At 47.1% G+C, this 26,099-nt stretch overlaps 2 protein-coding genes and 1 long non-coding RNA gene across 3 annotated transcripts; 2 read left to right on the top strand and 1 right to left on the bottom strand.

Annotated features, from left to right (window-relative positions):
* The first annotated feature begins 182 nt into the window (after positions 1–182).
* LOC142930087 (uncharacterized) lies at positions 183–4,209 on the top strand. Its single transcript, XR_012946055.1, has 3 exons — positions 183–385; positions 1,110–1,339; positions 2,356–4,209. It is a non-coding gene; the product is annotated as an uncharacterized LOC142930087 (long non-coding RNA).
* Positions 1,346–16,604, bottom strand: LOC142929570 (uncharacterized). The gene is made up of 4 exons (XM_076071026.1): positions 16,520–16,604; positions 15,675–15,761; positions 15,014–15,347; positions 1,346–2,381 (listed from the first exon to the last, which is right to left on the bottom strand). Exons 1-4 carry the CDS (start codon positions 16,575–16,577, stop codon positions 2,252–2,254), a joined length of 609 nt encoding a protein of 202 aa, XP_075927141.1. The 5' UTR covers positions 16,578–16,604; the 3' UTR covers positions 1,346–2,251.
* A 71-nt stretch (positions 16,605–16,675) lies between these two features.
* On the top strand, positions 16,676–24,854 carry LOC142929811 (kinesin-like protein KIF2A). Its single transcript, XM_076071824.1, has 7 exons — positions 16,676–18,074; positions 18,436–18,490; positions 19,493–19,655; positions 20,685–20,839; positions 21,695–21,786; positions 22,980–23,122; positions 24,287–24,854. The coding sequence occupies exons 1-7, from the start codon at positions 17,874–17,876 to the stop codon at positions 24,603–24,605; spliced, it is 1,128 nt and encodes a 375-aa protein (XP_075927939.1). The 5' UTR covers positions 16,676–17,873; the 3' UTR covers positions 24,606–24,854.
* The last annotated feature ends 1,245 nt before the right edge of the window (positions 24,855–26,099 follow it).

Genomic DNA, 26,099 nt, shown 5'->3' with positions numbered 1-26,099 from the left:
TGTCATAACAGGGCAATATTTCATGCCTTGTGCCTTCTTGTATTCGTTTGCATAATGAAGGTAAATAATTGCATGTGCCACACCTCCACCCCATTATTAGAAGAAATTTAGACAGTAAATGAACCCTGACGATTCACCGTTCATATCTTGGCAGGTGGGATCCCGCTCGCCGGCTCACGCCTGAGGAAGCTTTGAATCACAGGTGGCTTCAGGACGACACCAAGGACGAAAGCCATGCTAGTCACAATGAACCGGATGCTGTGGACGCATCAATTAAAATGGACGAGATCGTGGAGGTGGATCGTGTGAGCCAATGCGAGCAGAGATGGACGAATGATTCTGGGTCAGGTCTCGAGGAAGATTTTGTGTCAGCCAAGAGCCAATCGTGAGTCTCCACGTGCACGTTGCATCTTGAAGAATATTTGTGTTGGTTAGGTTCTTATGAAGTGACTTTGATGTTTCTCCCTGCTAAATACTTTCTCTCTGCATGCAGCTCTCTTTGAGACGTTGCTCTTTCTCCTCTGCAGTCTGGAACTGTCCTTCCCCAGCCATCTTCATTGTCGACTTCATGCTCTTGTTCAACTCTAGGCTCCAGATATTCCTCTTCTCCTCTGCCTATAACTCTAGAAAAGAATCAGAATATTTATTTATACTGGAGGAATTTGATGAGCTATGAAGCTCTTTTTCACAGATGTCCAGTTTGATGTCCAGCAGTACTGGACATAATTCTAACATTGGTTTTCATTTATAGATTGGCCCCTGCCATGGGAATGTGGAATTCCCACCACTCTGCTTGCTCGTTTGAGTGTTAAAATGCTTTGGCTTTTCTTATCTTCAGAAGGGTTTGGAGTAGTGATAGGTATAGGGGCAGTGATCTACTTGACATCTGTAAAAAAAAGAGCTTTGTAGGTCATAATATTCCTACAGTCTAAATAAATATTCTGATTATGAACATATTCTGATAGGGGTAGACCTGGTTGTGGCTGGGGGGCAGGGCCAGGGAGTAGCAGTAGGATAGATAATGGAATTGTATTGCAGTAGGAAAGTTTCAGCACAAATAAAGAAAGGCAGACAGAGGCATAACAGTGGCCCTTGCAACTCTCTTTCAGCTCGAACGCCAGTTTCTACACTGCCCTGGAATACCAACGCAGCCATCAAGCGACCAGTGAAGCTGTCGCCAACACCGGAGCGAAGGCATCGAGGGGGCCTGGGCGGAGATTTGCCCGTGTGCGGCAGCGACTCCGGACATTTCTTAGATTTGTCCGGAAGCATTGCTGCTGCAATGCGGAAGAATAAAGGCCCCATCGTTGGCGCACCCCACCACTCCAGTACAGTGGAGGTAAGGGTTTGGTGGGTCGCTCCCTTTCTGTGGGCACCCGTATCCTGGCTTGCCAGGAGAAGGCAGCACAACAAAAATGTGGACTCCACCTGTTCCGTCTGGATGGGATTGAGTGGTTGTCGCCTCGCATGCGTGGGGTTTTTTTTCCGGATCCCCAGTTTCCTCCGACATTTAAAGCCACTCATTATTTGGCCGATAACACCTTGACGTATAGAGGACCTCAGAGCTTGGACAATTGTGGTTCTGTGGTTTCTCGCGTTGTGAGAGTGAGCGAGCACTGTGCACGTTAAAAGGTAAAAAAGTATTATATATCAGCTTTCACGACCAATCTTAGATTCATTATTCGTTACTTTGGGTCAGATCGTCGAGGTATCTGACAATTTTCAGCTTTTCCCTCTACTGACAGCCAATCAAACGATGTTGTCACGTGGGCAAAAATTCCAATTTATTTGGATTTCAGGAAACCGGAATGTTGAAAAACAAGCATTAAATAATGTTACGTAAGAGATTACATTCAAAAATAAGTGTTAACAATAACTCAGCTCTTATTTTGAGATCTTTAACAGAAGCTCAGCTCTCGCGTAATGCATGCAAATCATTCAGCTAAAGTACAATCAACAAGATAAATGTTCAATTTCAGAAAAGACCAAAGATCTGTATTGGAAAAGAAAAGGATTATTTTGTCTAAGAGTTCTGTTTGGGTGTAAGCTATTTATTTCATAATAATCAGAATCCTTCATTAACATAGCTTAAAAATACATGATCATCCCGAGGAAATGTATGTGAACATTACGTCACCGCAAAATATCTTTCCCACCAATTTTACATGGAGAAGATAAATCCAAATTTGTATTGCACTGCATCCAGCTGGCTGCTTCTCTCGTTGGTGTTCCACTCCCTTGTCACACGATGTCATGCAGCATCTTGAGACACGACTGGAGACCTGCTGTTGTGTGTCTTGAGTGCTCTGTCCCTTGATGACCCCAATGCTTCCCCTGGGTTTGTGCCCGGAACAGGTGACGTCACCGGGGGATGTCGACACCTGGAATGGAAGAGGCAGAGACCCCAGACCCCAAGACATCCTGCAACCCCCCACCACCCCACCTGCACACACCTCACACACACACCCCACACACCCACACACACCCCATCCACAACACACACCTCACACAGACATACCCCACACACACACACCCCACACACACAACCCACCCACCCACACACCCCATCCACCCACCACCCACTCACAACACACACCACACACACACACCGCACCCACCCACACACACCCCATCCATCCACCCACCACCCACAACACACACCACACACACCTCACACAGACATACCCCACACACACACACACACCCCACCCACCGCCCACCCACAACACACACCACACACACACCTCACACAGACATACCCCACCCACCCACACACACCCCATTCACCCACACACACACCACCCACACACACCACCCACCTACACACATCACGCATCCACCAGCCATGCACACGCCACCCACCCAGACACACGCCACCCGCCCACACAAACCACCCCATCTACACACCACCCACCCACCCACCACCCACCCACAACACACACCACACACACACCTCACACATACACCCCACGAATACACACACCCCACCCACACACCACCCACCTACACACATCATGCACCCCACCACCCATGGACACGCCACCTACCCAGACACACGCCACTCACCCAGACACACGCCACCCACCCACACAAACCACACCATCCACACACCACCCACCCACTACCCACCCACAACACACACCACACACACATACACCCCACGCATAAACACCCCCAACGCATGCACACACCCCATCCACACAACGCACCCACCCACCACCCACCCACAACACACCACACACACCTCACACACATACACACACCCAACGCATGAACACACCCCACCCACACACCACCCACCTACACACATCACGCACCCACCACCTATGCACACACACACCACCCAACCATCACCCACCAATAACACACCACACACACAAACACCCCCCCCCCCTCCTTTCTCTTGACTCACTGTTAATGAAATAGCTAAGGATGTTTTTAACTCGTATATAATAATAACTGTAAATATATTAGTTTAGTTTTACCGTGTATTGAATTTAGAGGAAGGCCGTCTCACCGTGAAAGTATTAATGCAGAAGATTTAAATGTGCAATACGTTTTACTTTCATGCAAGTTTGTTTTTAACTCGTATATAATAATAACTGTAAATATATATTAGTTTAGTTTAATCGTGTATTGAATTTAGAGGAAGGCCGTCTCACTGTGAAAGTATTAATGCAGAAGATTTAAATGTGCAATACGTTTTACTTTCATGCAAGTTTGTTTTTAACTCGTATATAATAATAATAACTGTAAATATATTAGTTTAGTTTAATCGTGTATTGAATTTAGAGGAAGGTCGTCTCACCGTGAAAGTATTAATGCAGACGATTTAAATGTGCAATACGTTTTACGTTCATGCAAGTTTGTTTTTAACTCGTATATATTAATAACTGTAAATATATATTAGTTTAGTTTAATCGTGTATTGAATTTAGAGGAAGGCCGTCTCACCGTGAAAGTATTAATGCAGAAGATTTAAATGTGCAATACGTTTTACTTTCATGCAAGTTTGTTTTTAACTCGTATATAATAATAACTGTAAATATATATTAGTTTAGTTTAATCGTGTATTGAATTTAGAGGAAGGCCGTCTCACCGTGAAAGTATTAATGCAGACGATTTAAATGTGCAATACGTTTTACTTTCATGCAAGTTTGCAAACAAGCCTCGTGTTCAGTATTTTGTAAATACAAATTTTTCATTTGTAGCAATGTTTCTTGGCATTTATGGTTTTGTTGGAACGTTTATTAATATTGTTTTACTTGCTTGCACGACACACACATACATCGCGCGCATACACACGCTATTCACACACCGTGCACACCCCACGCACACACACAAACCATGCTTGCACCCCACGCACACATGCACCCCACACATATACACACACCACACACACCCCCCACACACACCACGCACACACACACCCCACACACACACCCCATGCCTACACCACACACACCCCACGCACACATACACCCCACACATACACACACCATGCTCACACACCATGCTCACACCCCACACACACACCCCATGCACAAACTACACACACACCCCACGCACACATACACCCCACACACACTCCACACACACACCATGCACACACCACACACACACACCACGCACACATATACCCCACACACACACCATATGCACACACCACACATACAGCCCACACATACACACACCATGCACACACACCATGAATTCACCCCATGCACGCACCCCGACTAGCGCTTAGGTCAACTAGAACCCACAAACCGAACCTCTCCACCTGGGTTTTCATCCCGGCAAACCGAGCGAGTGACCTGGCCATGGGTTTCCCATGTGAGAGAGAATTGGCAAAGTTCGGTGTGAGATGTTGACTCCCGGACCCTGTGGTAAAACATGGGTGAGTTTGACGCAAGACCACCTCCGGGAGAATCCGCGTAGAATATGATGGTGCACCCAGATACACGAGCACTCAAGGGGGGTAAGTTGGAAAGGGCAGGGAGTGTTGGAATGCAATAATACTGTTTTCCTGAGACAGATAGTGCGAGTGGAAGAATGGCGAGTGTGGCCTGGGTGCATCATCAACACATCGTGCATCTAAAATTATCCCCGATTATGACAATAAAAACAGCTGTAAGTATACAGTGAGGGAAACAAGTATTTGATCCCCTGCTGATTTTGTACATTTGCCCACTAACGAAGAAATGATCAGTCTATAATTTTAATGGTAGGTTTGTTTAAACAGTGAGAGACTGAAAAAAATCCAGAAAAACGCATGTCAAAAATGTTATAAATTGATTTTCATTTTAATGAGGGAAATAATTATTTGACTCGGCTGCAAAACATGACTTAGTACTTGGTGGCAAAACCCTTGTTGGCAATCACAGAGATCAGACGTTTCTTGTAGTTGGCCACCAGGTTTGCACACATCTCAGGAGGGCTTTTGTCCCACTCCTCTTTGCAGGTCTTCTCCAAATCATTAAGGTTTCGAGGCTGGCGTTTGGCAACTCGAACCTTCAGCTCCCTCCACAGATTTTCTATGGGAATAAGGTCTGGGGACTGGCTAGGCCACTCCACGACCTTAATGTGCTTCTTCTTGAGCCACTCCTTTGTTGCCTTGGCCGTGTGTTTTGGGTCACTGTCATGCTGGAATAGCCATCCACGACCCATTTTCAATGCCCTGGCTGAGGGAAGGAGGTTCTCACCCAAGAGTTGATGGTACGTGGCCCCGTCCATCGTCCCTTTGATGCGATGAAGTTGTCCTGTCCCCTTAGCAGAAAAACATCCCCAAAGCATGTTTCCACCTCCATGTTTGACGGTGGGGATGGTGTTCTTGGGGTCATAGGCAGCATTCCTCCTCCTCCAAACACGGCGAGTTGAGTTGATGCCAAAGAGCTCCATTTTGGTCTCATCTGACCACAACACTTTCACCCAGGTCTCCTCCAAATCATTCAGATGTTCATTGGCAAACTTCAGACGGGCATGTATATGTGGTTTCTTGAGCAGGGGGACCTTGCAGGCGCTGCAGGATTTCAGTCCTTCACGGCGTAGTGTGTTACCAATTGTTTTATTGGTGACTATGGTCCCAGCTGCCTTGAGATCATTGACAAGATCCTCCCGTGTAGTTCTGGGCTGATTCCTCACCGTTCTCATGATCATTGCAACTCCACGAGGTGAGACCTTGCATGGAGCCCCAGGCCGTGGAAGATTGACAGTTCTTTTGTGTTTCTTCCATTTGCGAATAAACGCACCAACTGTTACCTTATTCTCACGACGTTTCGACCATAACACAAACGGTCGTCATCAGGTGTGTCGGTTTGCATACATTTATTGATTTGTAAAGGTTTATTTATTTATAAAAACCGTCAGCGCCACGTGCAGCGATTTGGCAGTTTATTTAGAAGGACGAGTCCATCTATGTTCTGAAAAGAGGAGGGGGAAGATGAAAAATTAAAGTATGCTGTCTGAAAGCCACTGTAAGCGCGAACAATCAATTAAGACCTGAATGGTTTATCAAATCTTTCCAATGATTGCTAAGCCAGAATCCATCTTCTCGGTTGAAATTGTCTCTGTGTTTGTATATGTGGATAGCCTCATGAACGAATCTCTCATGGTAGCCAGATGGCTTACAAAGAACCTTTGTCCGGGAAAAGTCAATGTCATGTGAGCCTACTGAATTATAACAATGATCTGCCACGGCCGAGGTGTTGGTCCTACCGTGTTTAAGGTCTGCTTTGTGTTCACGAATGCGGTCCGAGACATGGCGTTTGGTTTCTCCAATGTAACTACTACCACAGAGGCAACTTAGTTTGTAGACACCAGGGTACTGTGTGTCCGGAATCACATCTTTTACAGACGGAACCAGATAACGGATTTTATGTAATGTGTTGAAACGGACCTGGATCTTGTGTTTATTCAAGATTTTGGAGATCTTTTTTTGTGATCCCCGCAATGTAGGGTAAAGTGATGGTTTTGAAAGGCTCCTCAAGAGGGTCCTTCTTCATGGTTTGAGTGATAGCTTTGCGGATTGTATAGTCAGAGTAACCATTAGCCTTAAGAGCTTGGTGTACGTGCTTGAGTTCACTGCCTATGTGTTCCAGGTCGGATATGCATTGGGCTCTATGATGCAGAGTCTTGATGAGATAATTCTTCTGTGATGGATGGTGGTGGGAATCCGGTTTCAGATAAGCATCCGTATGGGTAGCTTTTCTGTAGACAGAGTGGCTCATTGAACCATCAGGTCTCTTTTTAATTATAACATCCAAAAAAGGTAGCTTGCCATCTTTTTCGACTTCCATGGTAAATCTGATCGCTGGGTGTATGGAATTGATGTGGTCGAAGAATTGGTCTAGAGCAGGCCGGCCATGTGGCCAGATGACAAAAGTGTCATCCACGTACCTCTTCCATAAGGTTGGGCGCAGAGTGGCAGTCTGGATGGCGTCAGTCTCAAATTTCTCCATGAAAATGTTAGCTATAACCGGAGATAGGGGGGAGCCCATTGGGGTGCCCTCAGTTTGTTTGTAGAAAGTTCCATTCCAAGTGAAGTATGTATTGGTTAAACAGTGTCTCACCAGGGTGGGTACCTCAGTGTTTAGTCCTTGATGAACCAAGTCTTCAATGATTGCGATGGTGTCAGGTACAGGAACCTTGGTGAATAAGGAAACTACATCAAAACTGACAAGCAGGTCGTCTGGGGACAGGGAAATACCCTTGATTGTCGATACCAGGTGAGTAGAATTTTGTTTTATATATATTTTATTATTTTATTGTTTCCCTTCAACGTGACTTTACCGAAAGAGCTAAGAATATGAATTACTGCAGTCACGAAAGCTTTAAATAAAAATTAGTTGTTACCTTCTCACCAAGCTGCTTGGCAATGGTCTTGTAGCCCATTCCAGCCGTGTATAGGTCTACAATCTTATCCCTGACATCCTTGGAGAGCTCTTTGGTCTTGGCCATGGTGGAGAGTTTGGAATTTGATTGATTGCTTCTGTGGACAGGTGTCTTTTATACAGGTAACAAGCTGAGATTAGGAGCACTCCTTTTAAGAGAAATCTTTCTGATTGAGAGGCGGTCAAATTCTTATTTCCCTCATTAAAATGCAAATCAAATAATAACATTTTTGACATGCGATTTTCTGGATTTTTTTTGCTATTCTGTCTCTCACTGTTCAAATAAACCTACCATTAAAATTATTGACTGATCATTTCTTTGTCAGTGGGCAAACGTACAAAATCAGTAGGGGATCAAATACTTTTTTCCCTCACTGTATCAAAGTGTGGCATTGGCATTGTGTGCATGTTGAGTAGCGTGGAGAGGGTAGGCTCGAGAATAAGCGCGGCAGGCAGAGGCCATGCGCAAGATTAATTTCCCTGGCATTCAAGTGTCCAGCACGGCCAGTGGGGAAACTCTTCAACCTCGCTCCCGCTGATCCCCATCACGGATCGCGTGGCAAACAGAGGTAGAGGGGAGTCGGGGAGCACGTGTATGTGGCCTTACAGCAAGTCGTGTGGTGGACCGTAACGGGTGGAGGCCGTTCTCCAATTCGCCTTTAACGCAGCGAATACGTTCATCATCTGCACATGCTCAGAGTTCATCACTCCATCTTCTCGGCGGACAATATCTCAGCCGCATTCCATTCAGTAGATAAAACTCATTTGTGCTCCTTAAAGTGATTAGCCAGATTTTAATTATCTGATGGACACTTACAAGTATCCGTCCTGAAATAGTTGTCATATCAGCACCTGTCAAATCAGCAGCACACTCTGAACGTGACCTTCTCTGGCAACACTGTGAAACAACAACCCCACTCCAACCTACCTCGGTGTGAAACTGGTAGCTGCCAAGACCAAAACAAGGGTCAACCTGGTCCGCAAACTGGCTAGCACAAGCTGGGGAGCATCAGCACCCAGTGCTATGGACAGCAATGATGGCACTTGCGTACTTTGTAGCCGAGTACCGTGAACCAGTATGGACCAGAAGTAGTTGTTGGATACATGAGCCTTGTCCAAAATTTCTATTACCAATAATATCTGCCGATATATTTATTTTTAATAATAAAGAAAAAATAATGAATAAAAACACACAAACCCAAAAACACGCAATCACAGATGGAAATCGTAAAAATGCCATAAATGTATAGAATAAGAAACCCCAAGAGAGGGCAGAGAGGTTATCTGCGAAATCTCCAGACTGCCACGGAAGGACGGTGAAAAAGGGGTATCTGTTTTCTCTCACTCAAGGGTTGGAGAGAGAGACCCCGGCCGTCTTTGTCTCTCCCCGCAGCACGGGAAAATAATTTAGGAGGAGCCATCTGGATTCGCTGGGTGAAGGGATACCTTGTGAGGAGGGTCCGGTGATCGATGTATAACGCAGGATGGCTTGTTGACGGACACACACGGACACAACAACAACCGCCATTCGCCACTAAGTGGCGGTGACGTCACCACGACGCTTGTGCCAGGCTATGTGCACCCTGAGGCCACGTGAAGTGTCGAACGCCCGCTGGCAGGAGGTCACGGGGCAGACCCAGGTGCCACGGGTCGACTGACTGAGATGACTGGCTGATGCACCACCACACGGACACACACACACACGAACACACACACGAACGCACACACACACAAGCCACGCCCCCCCTCCACTGCGAAGAGCCGAGGTTCTTTTTGAATATAATGGCCCACCATCATCTCGACAAACCAGTCCAGCCCGTTCCAGTTAAGTTCGACACACCGAGTTCAACAGCCGGGAGCGGCAGAAGAGATGGCGAGAGCGAGAGGCTGGCTCTGAAGGGCCCCTCGATCAACCGAGCATGGCGAGACTCACAGAATTAGCGAGGTGCCACCGAGTGTGAGTTCAGAGCTGAGGGACGAAGTATCGCTCAAAACGTATTCCTACATCAAGTGCCAGCCATCCAGTAGCGGAAAAAGCTTGGCCAGCCGCCAACAAACAAAGAGTCAACGAGTCAGCGCCGCCAAGCAAGAGCGTGCAGCAGTCATCCAGCAGTGAAGAAGCCGGCTGTCAGCGAATCAGCGCTGAGAGCGCTCGGGGCGTCTCAACAGAGAGAGAGCGTGCGACTTGGCTCATCCAGCAGCGGAAAGAGCCTGAGCAGCCGCCCGCGAGCAAGAGTGTGTCAGCGCCAGCGAGCGCCCCGTGGGTTCGACCCACACTCGCACCGACCAGCTGAGCGCGATCGCGCATCTTCAAGGAGAGGGAGCTGCCCACAGCAGTGACAGAAGCCACGGCCGCTGCGGGCCAGCGCTGAGAGCGTTCGAGCAGCACCAGGACGAACGCAGCGTGCCGGCGATGCTTCGCACCCCGAGCGAGAATTCAACTCAGCCATCGGTCGTGTGCCCCTCCCCCACCTTCACAAACCCGCTTTCGCTGACGTCGCCCGATCACACGAGAATGTACCAAAGAGACAATCCACCTCAGCCGTAGCACATCAAGACTAATGATAAAGTACATTGAAATGTCAAATGATAATGAAGAACATGGCTAACCCATTGAATTACGTGGATACGGTCACTTAGAAGTATTTCAGTCGGTCGTCTTTAATTGCATCATCTTGTTATGGATCTAGGAATGAACGCCGTACTGTGTGTGCAAATTCCAGTATAATCATTCATAATAGAGAGTTAAGGTTTTGCTTAGATTAGCATTTGCATATTTTTATTATTACGTCTCTCTCTCTCAACAACCGAGGTCGCGTTACGCGGTGATTAACCATATGGCCGAGGCCAAAGTGAAACAACGCAATCGTGATGGTTACCGTGTTAATGCTGTGTTGAAATTCCGAGATTGAGAGTTCTCATATTATCCAAAAATTAAAGTTTAGCTAGAAAGTAAAATTGATTAAAAGCAGAAGGGTTGTGTGTGATTCTTTCCGTGATTCTGCATAACTGAATTCTGCGATTGAGATCTGAACCTGGTGACCTAAGCACACTAATACATTCAGTACATGTTAAAGTGAGACTAATCGTACTATACCGATCGATAATACGAAGTTAAACAACGAAGCCGAGTTGACTCTGGTATGATCACGGCACCTGCATAACTGCATACGATTAATTGCATTATCCCGATTGATAACCGACCCTCGTCACCGAGGCAGGGCCTGATTCTCATTAGGCTGTCATTAACATAACCACACCCACTCGCATAAATACGATTCTCCTGAAGTAGCATAATTTATATGCATAATTACACAGCATAATTTCGGATAAATTATGCAAATTTCAAATTTTATTTAATTTTCATTATTTTCATCAAATCTTCATAACCCACATATACAACATAGTCACTCTCAACTTGTTAATGTCCAATGGAACATTGCAATGCAGTGGAACCCTCAAGTCGACCCAACACGATTCATCACAACGCTGCAACCCTCTGGGAAACTCCTGCGAATTGAGCAAAACAGCCGCCTTCCCATTCATCAGGACCTCAATAACGTCCCTCGCCGTTGCTTGACGTAACGCAAGCCATTTTTGTCCCATTCCCTTTACCTTTAACAATGCGAATTCAACCCCGATGAAGCTTGGAAAAAAATAAGGGAGTTCAACAGAACTCACAAAGCTCATGGTCCACCCTAAACCGCATCTGCACAAACCATGGCAGATGCGGATACCTGGAAAATGAAAACTTTCCAGTGTGCGACTGTGGTCATCCAGAACATACCATCCAGCATACGAAGCAATGCCCGATCCAGAAAAAACGAAGGAGACATCACAGTGACACACTCCACTGGCTCCTGACGTGGCTATCTGGCTTGAATGTGAAATTGTAGTTGTTGTGGCTCTGCATCCACATCTGCAGCCTTGCGTAAGATCAGCAGCAGCCATGTTGGATAAAAAGTCCTCTCCGAGCCATCATCATCTCTCTCACGATGCTGCGAGTTGGAGAATACTTAATTAATTTGGCGTTTGTCAAATGCAGGGCATTAGGTAGGCTGATGTATCTATGCAGAGTTTTGCATGTTGGCATGCATGCCATGGGTTTCTCCAGGCAGACTGATTTTAACTCAGTGTTGTCATAGCTCATAGCACTTACTCATGTGGTACATAACTTGAGTTTCATTACCACATTGGATAACGATGAACGCAAATTACATATGCATGAATCTGTCTTCAAAGCCAAACCCAGCATGCTTTAGTAATGACCGAGATAACAGACCGCTTACCTGACACAAGTGTACGGTCTGACAATCAGCACGTAAGCCAATGCCTCCCATTGGTGCAGAGGCCTCCACTGTGATTGGTCGGGAGGCAAGATTGAAAGGTTTTTGGAGGAACTATTTGAAAGGTAAAAAGGCGGGAAAAGCAAGGGGTGGACTGGAGGACAGTGGAGAACCGTTGGTGGGGGTCAGGATTGGCCGAAGGGAGTGGGGGCGAAAGAAGCTTCCACAGAGGGGGCTTGGGAGGTATAAAAGGAGACAAGCACCGGGATTGGGGAGATTCGAGAGATGAAGATCAAGGGTCAAGAACCAGTCCTGGGCATCGTTAGTGCCGTGTCTGAATAAAGGCTTTTAAAAGTCACGTGTCGGCGTCACAACACATGTAAATTACATCACAATTTTTGCACATGGCTTTGATGATGAATGCTAGTGATGCAGAGGATGATTTAGACGCTGCGTTTGACATTTTGCGGGTTGATAAAAAAAAAGAATTCAAAAATTTCACTTTTTCACCAACAGTGAATTCAGCATGAACTACATTGGCCTTCAAAAGCCAAACACATTTATGCACGAACTTAAAGAGCATTTGACAGCGCCAGTCGAACACATCTGAGCTGCACCAGCGCACGGCCCTCAGCATGTGTGTGTGTGTGGATCCCACTGGATATTTGCAGAGCTGAGCCAAAAGCAACTCTGGCCTCACAAGACAACTGAATGTCTTGGGGCCAAGCAGGACCATGAGTGGGGTAAAAAAAATTAAACCGGTGCCTACTGAGCCACGGACAGACTTATTTGTCACGGCTCAGTTGTATGGTGTAAAAGGGGTATAAGAAAGTTGCAAGTTTAATTATTGGTTGGAGATCAACCTGGCCCACCATTATCCCTCGGTGATAAATCGATCGAGTACCACCTTGTGGGTCAACGAGCTCCATGGAAAGAAAGCCCCCCCCGCCTCCCCCATCATAGAGATTTGGAATTTCCACCAATTAGTGCTACCTCATATTTGTCTGAGAAGGGAGACAATATGGGCTTTGTTGACTATGCCAGTGCAAGTTTCCATGCGCTCATATGAGGCTCCGAAAACCTCGGTGAGGCGGTGTGTGACTCGGGCACGCGTTGCCACTGGCGATTGATGGCTGTTGAGTCACAAAAGCCATCAATCTTGAGGCTATATCCGCGAGTAATAAGAACAAATAGTAATTTACAATCCTTTATCCATCCACTGCTGGATGGAAGGCCTCCCCAGCGCGCTGACTGTGGGGGATTGCTTGACCATCTTTCACCACTCTAGTCAGTGCCGGGCTGAAGTGGTTGGAACCCAGGAGCGGCACAAATACAAATTTGCAAGCGATATTAGCTGTGGCCAGAAAATAGAAACTCAGGTTTTGCCAGGTTCTCAGCACAGTTGCACTATCCACGGTGCTCTCGCTACACCAGGATGGTTTGTACTAGATGAGAATTCCACAAGCATTGACGACACATTTGTACAGCCACCCTTGCTTCAGCTGCTGCCTCCGATGCAGACAATTTCGTAGCAGTGTGTCTGCTACTAACAATTCGGCTTCCCATTTATCTGTGCATTTACCTTAAACCTCGACTTCGCTACATAACCTTACTCAAAACTCTTTATCTGGTTATTTAAACCCAGTACCAAGAACTGTGCCAAAAACATTGAACCTTAAACACGCACCAATATTCTCCGAAACAAGTTACCTGATTAGCTCACCTTAATAAGCATGGTTTTGAAATCTGCTCTTTGTCTTGTGGCATTGTCTCAAATCTTACGAGTTGTATTTTTATCTGGTCTCATAACATGACTGCTGCTTGCGATGATCTTTCTGACTATAACCAGATGAAAAGAGCATATTGACATAGCACACCTCTTTCACAAGTGAGACTGTGGGAGACACCAAGTATTCAAAGTCTCACTCACTCACATGCTATAAGGACTGCCCGCAAAAAATGACATCATAGAATGACTTCTGACAACTGTTTCAGCGACTGTATTTTATCCATATACTAGGCGGTGCACTTTCCCATTCGTCCCGATAAAGATAAATGTTCAGCCAAATACAGGTAGTCCTCTACTTACGATGGAGATGCGTTACGACCCCAACGTAAGTAAAACAAATATCGTAAGTCGAAGATGGCCTAGCCTACCCAGGAGTCTTAAAGAAAGGTGATAATTTAGCAAAACAGAGCAATTTACAGTACCGTACTGTATCAACTATATACTGTATGTATTTATTAATTACAATACTGTGTTGCACAGCAAAATGTAAAGTAAAAAAACAAGGTACAGTACACGCGCTAACACCGAGACAACTTAACTTCGTCGACCAGAGTGTTGAGAGTGAGGCATCACCACACAAGGAGGGAGATGCGAACATCCCGGCAGCGTCCCAACGCACAGTATCGTACCTCGTATGCTGCTGCGTTTGCCTGCCGCGCGAAATTTAAAATATTTTACAATTTTGTCGTATCGCTATCGCCATCGTAACATCGAAATATCGTAAGTCGGACCATCGTAACTCGGGGACTTATCTGTAAAGCGAAAGCCAAATTCAACGTGGTGGGGTTTTGTGCAGTCATTTGTGACCAGGCCAAGACCGTCGTCAAGTCACTCCACTTGAGACCAGAAACTGAAAGCTGGATTTGAACCGAGGTTTTCAGCGGCGCCAGAGAAGTGCTCTGGCCCCTGATCCACTCCGGCCACATTTTCTTTCGCACTCCCTCGTTTTTAACAGTGGCCGCACACGTCGCAGCAGAAGGGCTTCTCGCCCGAGTGCATCTGCAGGTGGCGCCGCAGGCCAAACGCCTGCGCGAACGCCTGACCGCACACCTTGCAGCGGTGCGGGTTGTCGGCGGAGGCTGCATTCGCCAGCGAGCACTTGCGCTCGTACGGCTCGGCATCTCCACCGGAGGGCTTCTGCCCCGTCGCTTTGCCGAGACCCTCCTGCCGATGGTTTGCCTGCGCGGGAATGAGCGTCGCCCCCTCGGCGGCTGGGCTGCAGCCTTCACGAGGGCGGTGGCGGCGATTTCTTCTTCTGCTTCGGTCATTTCGCCTTTCTCCGACTCTGACGAAGCGTACTGGCCAGCGCCTACCTCGTACGCATTGGGCAGCGAGGTCACGCCTTCAATGATGAGATCTGGATGGCTCTCCGGCAGACGTTTACCTGCAGCAGAAGATGCGCCAGTCGCATTGCTCTCACGCGTTTAAACTGAATAAAGTAGAAAGTAAAGTTAGTGTCGACCGGGCTAATTACTCGGTTGAAAGACACGTAACGTGGCCGGGCGATAGGGTATCCATGCAAAGCGTTAAAACGGCATATTACAGAAATGGTGTTCGCGTTGGTCACAATGGTATTTTTAAAAATCTCACGGAACTAGAAATTATTCAAATTTGAGCGAAGAACCAAATTTGACGACGGTTTTTTTTGCATGCATTCATTTGGTGCCACCAGCATTTGTTTTAAACATCCACCGTTTCGACTCACACTTACCAAAGCGTTTCTTGGTAGTGTACTCCACGGAGCCTTGCTCCGTCAATTGAGGAACCAGTATGGAATTCGAGAAATAAGCATCGTCATCTGGAAGTGGGGGAAAACAAGCGGCCAAGTGTTCAAAACGAAACTGCTGTCAGGCAAAGTTACTGCTGCACCTGTCACTTTTGCGCGAGTGACCCTGTGAACGGTAGTGCGGTGGTTCTTGCACTGCGGCATACTGAACCCGCGACATGACTTGGATTCCCGGTCACGGCAACCATCAGCGGCAAGTGATATCTAAATGGTTCCTTTACCAACCGACGGTGACCAAGCACGGGTGTGCGTGCGGTGGTAGGGCTGCATTACAATAACATTAACACAACAAAATATTATTTTCCGCAATATAACACTACGAATAAACGGGATATTTTAAATAACACATAAGCAGTTTAACACGTGGGCTTTCGCGACCAATGTTATCCATAACGGAAGTTTTTGGGTTAGATCGTGTAAATATAAATGTGTCGTTAAAGCTCTCCACCACCTGACACAGCTAATTAGTAAGGTTTGTTCCGTAAACAGAACCTGCCAATTCGTTACTAGTTCAGCACACCGGTGCGTTGAAGGGTAAAACCCACAACGTTTACAATTCGGGTACAGTTTTGTTTATGTGACAAACATTATTAATTGGGCGTGTCGTGTGGTGGTGGGTTTAACGACGCATTTTGATTTACACGATGTAGCTCAAAATAACCTCTATTATGGATAGCATATAAACAGTAACATCAAGTAACAGTAAAAGAGTTTACATAGCTTGCAATTAATGTGGTGATATTGTATACACAATGGTGTTCAAGCCGTACCTTCATAGGACTCAATTTTAACATGATCCGCTGCTACGTTGCCATAGGAGTCATCCATGACTGGAGTGGACCGCTCGTCTGGCTTATCTGCACATATGCAAAGCCAGTGCATCAACACGCATTTAAGCCGCTGACAACATACAAGCCATCAATACAGAGGATGTACCGGGTCATCGAATTTTGAGGCCCTCCACTAATTTCTAATGAGCAGGTGAATCCTCGAGAGAACGGAGAGATTCACTTGCAGGGAGTGTGGACCCCGAGTCATCAAAATTACAAAAGCGAATAACAAATAATCACGTGCAACTACGAAGTGAAGAGAAATCAGAGGAAACAAGCAATAGCGTGGTTAATTCTAGATTTGAAGTTTTCGTGACTGCACGGATCCATATTCTTTGGTTCTTTCGGTAAACTCACGTAGGTAAAAACTTAATAAAATTACCTACGTGACTTTACCGACAGAACCAAAGAGCAAGCAATAGCGTCGCAGATGGAATAAGAAAAAGAACGCACGGACATGAATCAATATTAAACTCGATTAAATTCCTTTAACAAAGGTTATCTTCTGACAAATGACATTTAAAACCGTTCACAGCAAAGTGTAGTGATGTAAACATTGACATGGAATTAGGGTAATTATTTCACTCGAATGTAAACTGACGTCATATGCAACTGCAAGCGAAGATATTGTACAGAATCGGCCGTTCTGCATCAAATTGTAAAATAGATGGAAGAGTGACCAAATACATTATTAAAGGGCTGTACATGTACATTGTAATGTTGTACACAGGTCGATCACTGTATTGATACACCTGTGATGTTTCAATAACAAGTCTTCTCGAAAGGGTGATTGAATATTGCGAAACCGATGGCTTGCATACATGACAAAGGAGAATGTCAAAGGGATCCATAAAGTGCATTGAGTGTGGCGAGAGCCACAAAAAAGCTTTGAAATAAAACGTTCTTTTCACCGTCATTTCTCCGTATTATTTTAGTGGGGTGCACATATGAACCTCATGGTGGGTACCCCGGGGTCCCGAATAAACGGAAGTCAAAATCGCAATGAACTAATTTACTTTTGGCGACTCCGTCCCACCGCGCACATAAAACGCCGCGACCCACCTGGCGCGGATCGTTCTGTTGCCGTGTCGTCCAAGCGCAGCGAGGACGAATGCGCAGAAGGAACAAAACTTTGAAACTTTGATAAGCGCATCGTGCAGAGCTCATCGAGAGGAATAGATTGCCGAATCGGTCGCCTTCAGACATTAAATGACGTCGCAATGCAGTTCATGCGAGAGCCGGGGGCTTATGGGACCCCGGGGTCCTGCCATCAGGTTCATATGTCAATGGATCAATGGAGGTTGTGGAACGAACACTAATAATAGCCACTTGCAAACCTGTGCCACGTGCTCATGTTGCATGTGCATGTGATGTCCTGCATGTGCCGTGTTCATTTAAAACACAGACAGCTAATGGTCCTCACTGGGTGTTCCTGAAGATGATCCAGGAATACCGTGCCAACCTCGACTACCATCCGCTCTCCATCTTTGACCAGGTTCTTGAAGGCCCCCCCTCCCCATGCCTTGTTAACTATCTCGCCTAGTATGCAGGAGGTCGGTGGGTTCAGTCCCGACCCCTGGTGCCTGTATATTTGGCGTTTCCATGTTCTCTCCGTGGTCACACGAAATTTTTTTCCCGGGTGCTCCGGTTTTTCTCTCCATTTCTAAACGTGCGTTTAGAGTATTATTTTGGCTGCTACACATTTCCACGTGATAAGCCGCTTCGTTCAGCTATCACTTGTGGCCAAGTCGCTTCTGGAAAGAGCTACATAGCTCAGTGGGCCTTACCTGGTACGATGCAAGTTCTGTTCTTTCAGTACTCTGACTTTATACCGTGCGAACCTTGGCTCTATTCAGGTGGAGGAGCGAAAGATCTGCGTCTGCGTCAGAAAGCGCCCACTCAACAAAAAAGGTACTCGTGGGTGGGAGGTGGGGCGTGAGTGGGAGGGGGGGTGTGAGGGTGGGAGGGGGGGGGCGTGGGTGGGAGGCTACGTAGTCAGTTTTGCAGTGTAACGGGAATTAAATTTTGATTTAAAGCTTTCGTGACTGCAAGGATTCATCTTCTTTGGTTCTTTCGGTAAAGTCACGTAGAATGAGAATAAAATAATAAATTGATAAAATAAAATAACGCAATAACATTCTCAATGTATTATTTTATTCTCATTCTACGTGACTTTACCGAAAGATCCAAAGAAGATAACGGGAATTACACAAGTAGTTCAGCGATTCGTCCTGTAGACAAACCTCAGCTGTCTGCACTCACGACTGATGATGCCCGTGTGTTATCGCAGGAATAATTGTATGCATGTTGAACTTCTTTTGCACCATTAGTAGCCAATCGTGCCATCAGAGGTGTGGGGAAAGGACAACGATTTAAACAAAGCAGTGCTAAAGAAACGAGTTTGCAATATAGTTGAATGTTTATTGTGTAGCATTTCAAGACTCATTTGCAGACACATACCGAACAATACGTAGTATCCACCCACCCCCCGCTACTCCCCCCCACGCTACCCCCCCACCCCCGCTAAGACCGCATGCAAGAGCTGTTGACAAATATTTCTATAATCGGTTTTACGATGATGATGGCTGAAATTTAATGGCTAGGCATTTTGCGACCAATATTATGGTTCATAATTTTTTTTCGGTCTGGTCATCTTAGGTAAATGTGTGCCGTACACCCTCCACCACCCAACACACCCAATTTATAAAGTCGTAACATGAGCAAACGTGTGCCAGTCTCTTACTGCTTCAGCATATCCGGTGTGCTGTCGAGCAATTCACAACAATCTTAACGGTTCATTAAATTCTGTGAATTGCTTACGACACCCATTTTTACCTGCGCGATGTGACCCGAAAATCAATTGCGAAATCGGACGACGATCCCGTTGGTGGTGTCTGCGCACGCGTGACCCAGAGCTGGCGCAGAAGGAGATTGATGTGGTGACGGTGCCCAGCCGCGATGTGCTTATGGCTCACGAGCCCAAACACAAGGTTGACCTCACCAAGTACCTGGAGAACCAGACGTTCCGCTTCGACTACGCCTTCGACGAGTCGACCTCCAACGAAATCCTCTACAAGTGAGACGGCGCGGCTGGGTCGCTGCCACCGCCGCTGCCCACCCACTGCCACTCCCCCCCCCCTACCCACCACCCCATTGAGCCATTGCCACGCATGAACACTCTTCCTTCAATCAGCAGTGCATTATACAGCGCCTAGGTCAGGGGTCGGCAACCAAAGTAACAAGAAGAGCCGTTTTTGTCAAATTCGGTAGAGAAAAAAAAATGTCAAGGGCCGCAATGCGCGTGAATAGGAGACTGCGGTCCCCAAGAAATAACGTCACGAAGCAGTCCTTAAAGAGCCGCATACGACTCCGGAGCCGTGGGTTGCCGACCCCATGGCCTTGGTCCTTGCTGTGACGTTGAACTTATTTCGTGTCGTACGTAGCCAACCTTGCTAATCAGAGACATCGAACCCCCCCCCCCCCCCCGGGCTTAAACCCTGGAGCTCAGGGCTACCATCTTTAGTTCTATAATAGGGGCCATGTGCCCTTTAAAACACTTTAGATAAATAGGGTTGTTAAAACAGCTGGTCTGATTTGAAGCTGTAAATGCCTGTTGAAATTAGATGTGGCAAGTGCACTGCATCAAGTGAGGGTGGGTGATGAATCTTTGTGTCCTTGCAATTGCTCACGTGCATGTGTCACGTGTGTCTGTGTGCCTGTGCGTGTGGTTACTTGCTGCCACCATGCCCCACCCGGGTGTGTGTGTGTGTGTTAGGTGCTCGCTAACCACTTGCCGCAACAAGTCCTTTGTGTTTGGGGAACAGTAGTGTTACAAACCCGGCGACCCGAGTTTGATTCCTACTCGTGGCCAACACCAGTGACATATCTGAATCCGTCCTGGGCCTCCCCTATGTTGACTTGGCCTCAAATGAGTACCTGGTGCGATGTGTATGCAGTACCACTGGGGAGTCGAAGGCGGCCGAGCGTGGTGCTGGCTACCTTACACCCCTTTGCGTGTGCCGGGTCGGCTTTTATAGGCGCTCGCGAACAGCACTTGCCCCAACAGTCTGTTCAGGCTACACGGGGGATCTGTTTCTTTGTTTAGATTCACCGCCTACCCATTGGTGCAGTCAATCTTCAACAAGGGCATGGCCACGTGCTTCGCTTATGGACAGACGGGAAGCGGCAAAACCCACGTGAGTTCTAGGCCACCGCGCGGTCGCCCTTCGTCATTGGCGGTGGAGCAGTTTTTGCGACGGGGTCGCGGCCCGTTAACCTCTGGGGAACGGGAGTGCGCACTATTAAAACCGAAGATTCTCAACTCCACGAGAGGCTATCGTTTCGCGGTCTGCGTCTTAACAACCTCCTAAGGCCCCCCGCATGTGATTGTTATTTAATTATATTATTTGTAGCCCCCTCACCCCCCACGCTGTCCGCGTGCCCATCATTGGGGGGTGGGGCGGGGGGGGTGTTGGGGGGTGCGCAATTGTCTTTATCATTTTGAAGCTCTCTTCTGGCATAGTCAACATTAGTACTGGAGGAGGTGGCCGAGTGGTTTGATGGCAATGTCCACTTCATATCACCGAGCCAGCACCCCTGGGATCTTGAGCTGGTGTTGGGTGTCTCATGGAACTTATGCTCTAGTTAGAAAGCTGAGCAAGCGACTCTGAAATCTTCAAATAAAATGCTGGCGATAGTGACAATTATCAAAAGAGGCTGACGAGGGCCTCCTCGCGAGATGCCAGCCGCGAGCATTATCCTTCTTCCCCGCTGATAAGTGCGTGTTGTTGAAAGTGGGTTGCATAGACGTTAGAGCATAGAAATACAGTACAACACTTGGTTTGCTTGACTGCCGTCTGCTGCACAGCATTTAGCCCCCATAGCCGTATAATAACCCATGTGTGCATGGTGGTCACCCAAGTAAAGTAAGAGCACTTGGGCAGGACGATGTACGTCTAGGAGGGATGATTACCGATGGTCAAGAATAGTTAAAACTTTAAATTAAATCATTCAATATTTTGATACTGGCATAATGGTCCCATAGAAATAATGATGATAGGTGGAATTTATAATTTTTCTTTGACTTTCCCACCCTCCCTCCCCCATCCTGCCTAGCACGGGATGTGTTTGACCTGCAGGGAGACAAGCACTACAGACATCTGAATCTGCACGTGTACGCCACCTTCTTTGAGATCTACAGCGGGAAGGTGAGGACGTGCGCATGTAATGAGTGTGAGCGTGTGAATGAATGGAATGCCCGTGGGAATGCAGCATGTGTGCAGATGTGCGTGTGAATGGAATGCGATGTAATTTTTATAGTCTTTTCTCAACCTCTGAATGAAGGGCCCCTCCCCATGTCACGTCCGTCATGGGTAACTTCAGCATGCTGGTCAGTGCGGGTTGTTGGTGAATGGGCTTCCCAGGACCGGTTCGGACATCAACTCGCCACTGATGTCAGCCATGGCTGGGAATGGGAATTCAGGTCGCCAGGTTCAAAGCGCGGTGCGCAAACTGCCGGTTGTATGAAATAAATGTGAACCAGGTACAGCCCATGGGCCCCCTGGGTTCCTTACCCGAATGCTATTTGGGGTGTGTGGGGAGCAGTGGTGTCGCGGTTAGCGTGCCGCGCTACGAACCCGGCAACTCGAGTTCGATCCCCGTCCACGGCCATCGCCAGTGACGATTATCCGAACCCGTCCTGGGTCCTCCCATAGGTCGACAGCCTCAAAGTGGAATACCTGGTGTGGCGTGTAAAATTTGCCGCCGAGGAGACACAGATGGTTGAGCATGATTGAGCATGTTAAACTTGAGACCTCCTTTGCCAGTAACAAGATATAGTAATAGGTTTTACCCTTTTAAAGGTGTCAGTTTTTGTGCCAGTTAAAAGGGTAAAACCTATTGCTGTATGTTAAACTTCTTTCGCACCATATGTGGCCAACCGTGCTAATCGGCGGTGTGGGGGAAGGACGACAAATTAAACGCAAAAAGCAGTTCCAAAGAAATTCGTTTTCAATCCAGGTTTAAAAATGTCTTCATAATACCCAAAGGAAGAGCACTGAAGATGGCCGCAGGAGCGCTTCTGAAAGCGCACGATGCGGTGACCACCTTTGTTCGGTGGCCAAGCCAAAAGCCGCTGCTGTGAGGATGACCGGTGTTTGCGCGATGATGGTTTATGTTTCTTGACGAGAATCGGCAAGGTATTGTGGTTCATTGGTGGCAGGCACTTTGTGTGTACTGAGTGCGACCTTATTATAATGCATTATAATGTCATAACCAACCACCACCTCGTGTACCGTGCCGGCAAAGGTAGGGTGCTCGCTTATAACAGCACTTGCCCCAAAAGTCTGTTAAGGCCATGAGGTGGGTGGGGGTTTTTGTCTCCGTGTGACTGGAATTGCAGGTGTTCGATTTGCTGAATAAGCGGGCGCCCCTGCGAATACTGGAAGATAGCAAGCAGCAGGTGCAGGTGTTGGGGCTCATCGAGTGCCCCGTCTCCTCCAGCGAAGAGGTGCTCGCCCTCATTGAGACTGGGAGCAAGTGCAGGTCAGCACGCACGCACATGTATAAAACAAATAATTCGGTGATAATAATACTTTCATTTAATTAATTAGTATCCAATTATGAGACCTCCTTTGCCAGTAACAAGATATAGGAATAGGTTTTTACCCTTCTAGCTGGCACGAAAACTGACACCTTAATACAAGGGATCATGTTTGCAATAACCACACCACAAGCAGTCAAAAATGCAAACAAAAAGAAACAACTCTGATGATATGCACTGTCCTTGAATTTGATTGGTCCACACCCAAGACGGCTTTTCTTAGAGCCTAGTCCCTTGTATAAAGGTGTCAGTTTTTGTGCCAGCTAAAGGAGGTCTCATAATGTAAAGGCTTACCCCGAGCTCTCAATACTCTGATAGTGCGCTGTTTTTGAGTTGCACGCCTTATGGTGTCATCTGGTCCAACACCAGTGGAGACTAGGCTCTAAGAAAATCCGTCTCGGGTGTGGACCAATCAAATTCAAGGACAGTGCCAATATCATTATCAGAGTTGTTTCTTTTTGTTTGCATTTTTGACTGCTTGTGTTGTGGTTATTGCAAACATGATCCCCTTGTATAAAGGTGTCAGTTTTTGTGCCAGCTAGAAGGGTAAACACCTATTACTGGTATCCAATTGTTTTAATATTTGTTTTGTATTGTGAAAAGTGATATAGGTATGCATTTTTAGGTTCGGAGTAGAGTTGGAATGACTCCGAAAGAAAAACATTCTGATTTACAACGTTTTGTTTTACGCCGTGTTTTTTGGATGGAACACATCGCTTTCGTGAATCGAGGAATGCCTGCACGTCCGTATATATATACGCGTGTACACAACTTAAGCCTATCCCGTTCCGCACGCGTACATCATCAGTTTTTCTTCTGATTGAGTTCTGGTGACGTACGTATACATGATGAAAACTAAAATAAAATAACTTGATCGTTACCGAGGCTGCCACAAGGCCCATGCGGGAGGGCGTGTGGCACAGTTTGGCACCAGAATATCGTAGAGTGCGGCGATCGTGTCGCTACGTTTCTCTCCGGCGAGTACAAGCCGCTTGTGCGTTTCGAGGTTCGGCACTTGCAGGCGTTTTGGAACGGGAAAGGCTTTCCGTGGCGCACAGACCTCTAGGTTTGCTAACGCGGGCGGAACCCGTGTGACGCGCGCACAGGACGTCGGGCCAGACATCGGCGAATGCGACGTCGTCGCGCTCGCACGCCATCTTCCAGCTGATACTGAGGCGCGGCGAGCTCCTGCACGGCAAGTTCTCGCTCGTGGATCTCGCCGGCAGCGAGCGCGGCGCCGACACGGGCAATTCCGACCTGCAAATGTGCCGCGAGGGCGCCGAGATCAACAAGAGCCTGCTGGCGCTGAAGGTTTGTTATTGGATTGTTTTTTTGCCCAGCAAACCCTCGCCGAGTCTCGTGACTTGCTTTCAGGACGGTACTGCCAAGTCTTTTTTTGCATTCCCCCCCCCCCCCGCATACTGATGATTGTTATTACCTGCGGCTCTGGAGTGGCATGCGGTTCTTTAAGGACTGCTTCGTGATATTGTTTATTCAGCAGTGTCTTGTATTCACATGCAATACAAGCTCTTGAATATTGAGTTTTTTTTTTACGAATTCGAAAAACAATGCCACTTGTTCTTTTAGTTGCCGGTCCCCGGTATAATTCCAGTCGAGTTATTTGCGGGTACGTTTGCAAATTTGGCAAATGTGGATCGTGACGCCGGCACACAAATGGGCCTGCTCATGCACATGACGTCGCCGGATCTTTAACGTCCGCTGCGAAGCAGACCGTGTATTTTTAGGGTTGATACACCTGCGGTATGCAGCAAGGGCAGCCGCTAGATTGTAACTGTCAGCAGCTCAACTCATTGCCCTACACGGGAAACCTTTCTCAGACGGTGACTTCATCAAACAGTGCCTCACTAAAGTCATGGGAATTTTGTGCCCGGAGAAAATGCAGGATTTCAACGTTGTTAGTATTTCCAGAAATACGGTTGTGCGGCAAATTGAAGACTTGTCGGCTAACTTAAAACTACAAGTGTCAGATAAAGCTTGTGCTTTCGATTTTTACTCGATTGAATGTGATGAGAGCACAGATGCCACGGACACTGCACAGCTGTTCATTTTTTTGCGGGGAGTTGATAATTTTTGCATTACGGAGGAACTGCTCGATCTTCGGAGTCTAAAGGGGACAACAACTGGGAAGGACATGTTTGAAGCTGTGTCAGATGCAATTGACCAGGCTGGAGTTAAATGGGACAAGTTGTGTGGAATTACAACGGATGGGGCTCCAGCAATGACAGGCGAGCGCAAAGGAATGGCCTCTATGGTGAGTGCCAAGGTGCGGGAGAGCGGAGGTGAGGCTGTCAAAATGCACTGTATCATCCACCAAGAAGCCCTCTGTGCCAAGATAATCCAGCTTGGCAATGTGATGAACACAGTTGTGAAAACTGTCAACATAATTCGGGCACGAGGGCTTTACCACAGATAATTTCAAGCGTTCCTCTCTGATGTCGACGCTGAATACGGGGACCTACTCTATCATTCTGAAGTGCGCTGGCTCAGTCGCGGCTCCGTGCTGCAGCGGTTTTATTCCCTGAGATCAAATATCGACAAGTTTTTGAAAGAAAAGGGCAGACCTCTCCATGAGATCAGTGGCCCTTTATGGTTGGCAGACCTGGCTTTTTTAGTTGATCTCACTGATCATCTCAACACCCTGAACAAGAGACTACAAGGCAAAGAGCAGCTGGTACCACAGCTGTATGCGCACATGAAAGCATTCCATGCGATGCTCCGTCTCTTCGAGTCACAACTGCGCAACTTCAATGTAGCGCACTTCCCCACGCTGACCAAAATCAAATGCACATTTCCAAATGCCAAGCTCTCTGCAACAATGGGAGAATATGTGTCTGTGATCACATCTCTCATGACAGAATTAAGTCAGCACTTCCAAGATATTTCTGTCATTGAGAAGGA

Source organism: Petromyzon marinus, chromosome 1 (genome assembly GCF_048934315.1).
Source record: "Petromyzon marinus isolate PM22_M1 ecotype Great Lakes invasive population chromosome 1, UKy_Petmar_22M1.pri1.0, whole genome shotgun sequence".
Taxonomy (NCBI): Eukaryota; Metazoa; Chordata; class Hyperoartia; order Petromyzontiformes; family Petromyzontidae; genus Petromyzon; species Petromyzon marinus.
This window is presented reverse-complemented; position numbering and strand designations above follow the sequence as displayed.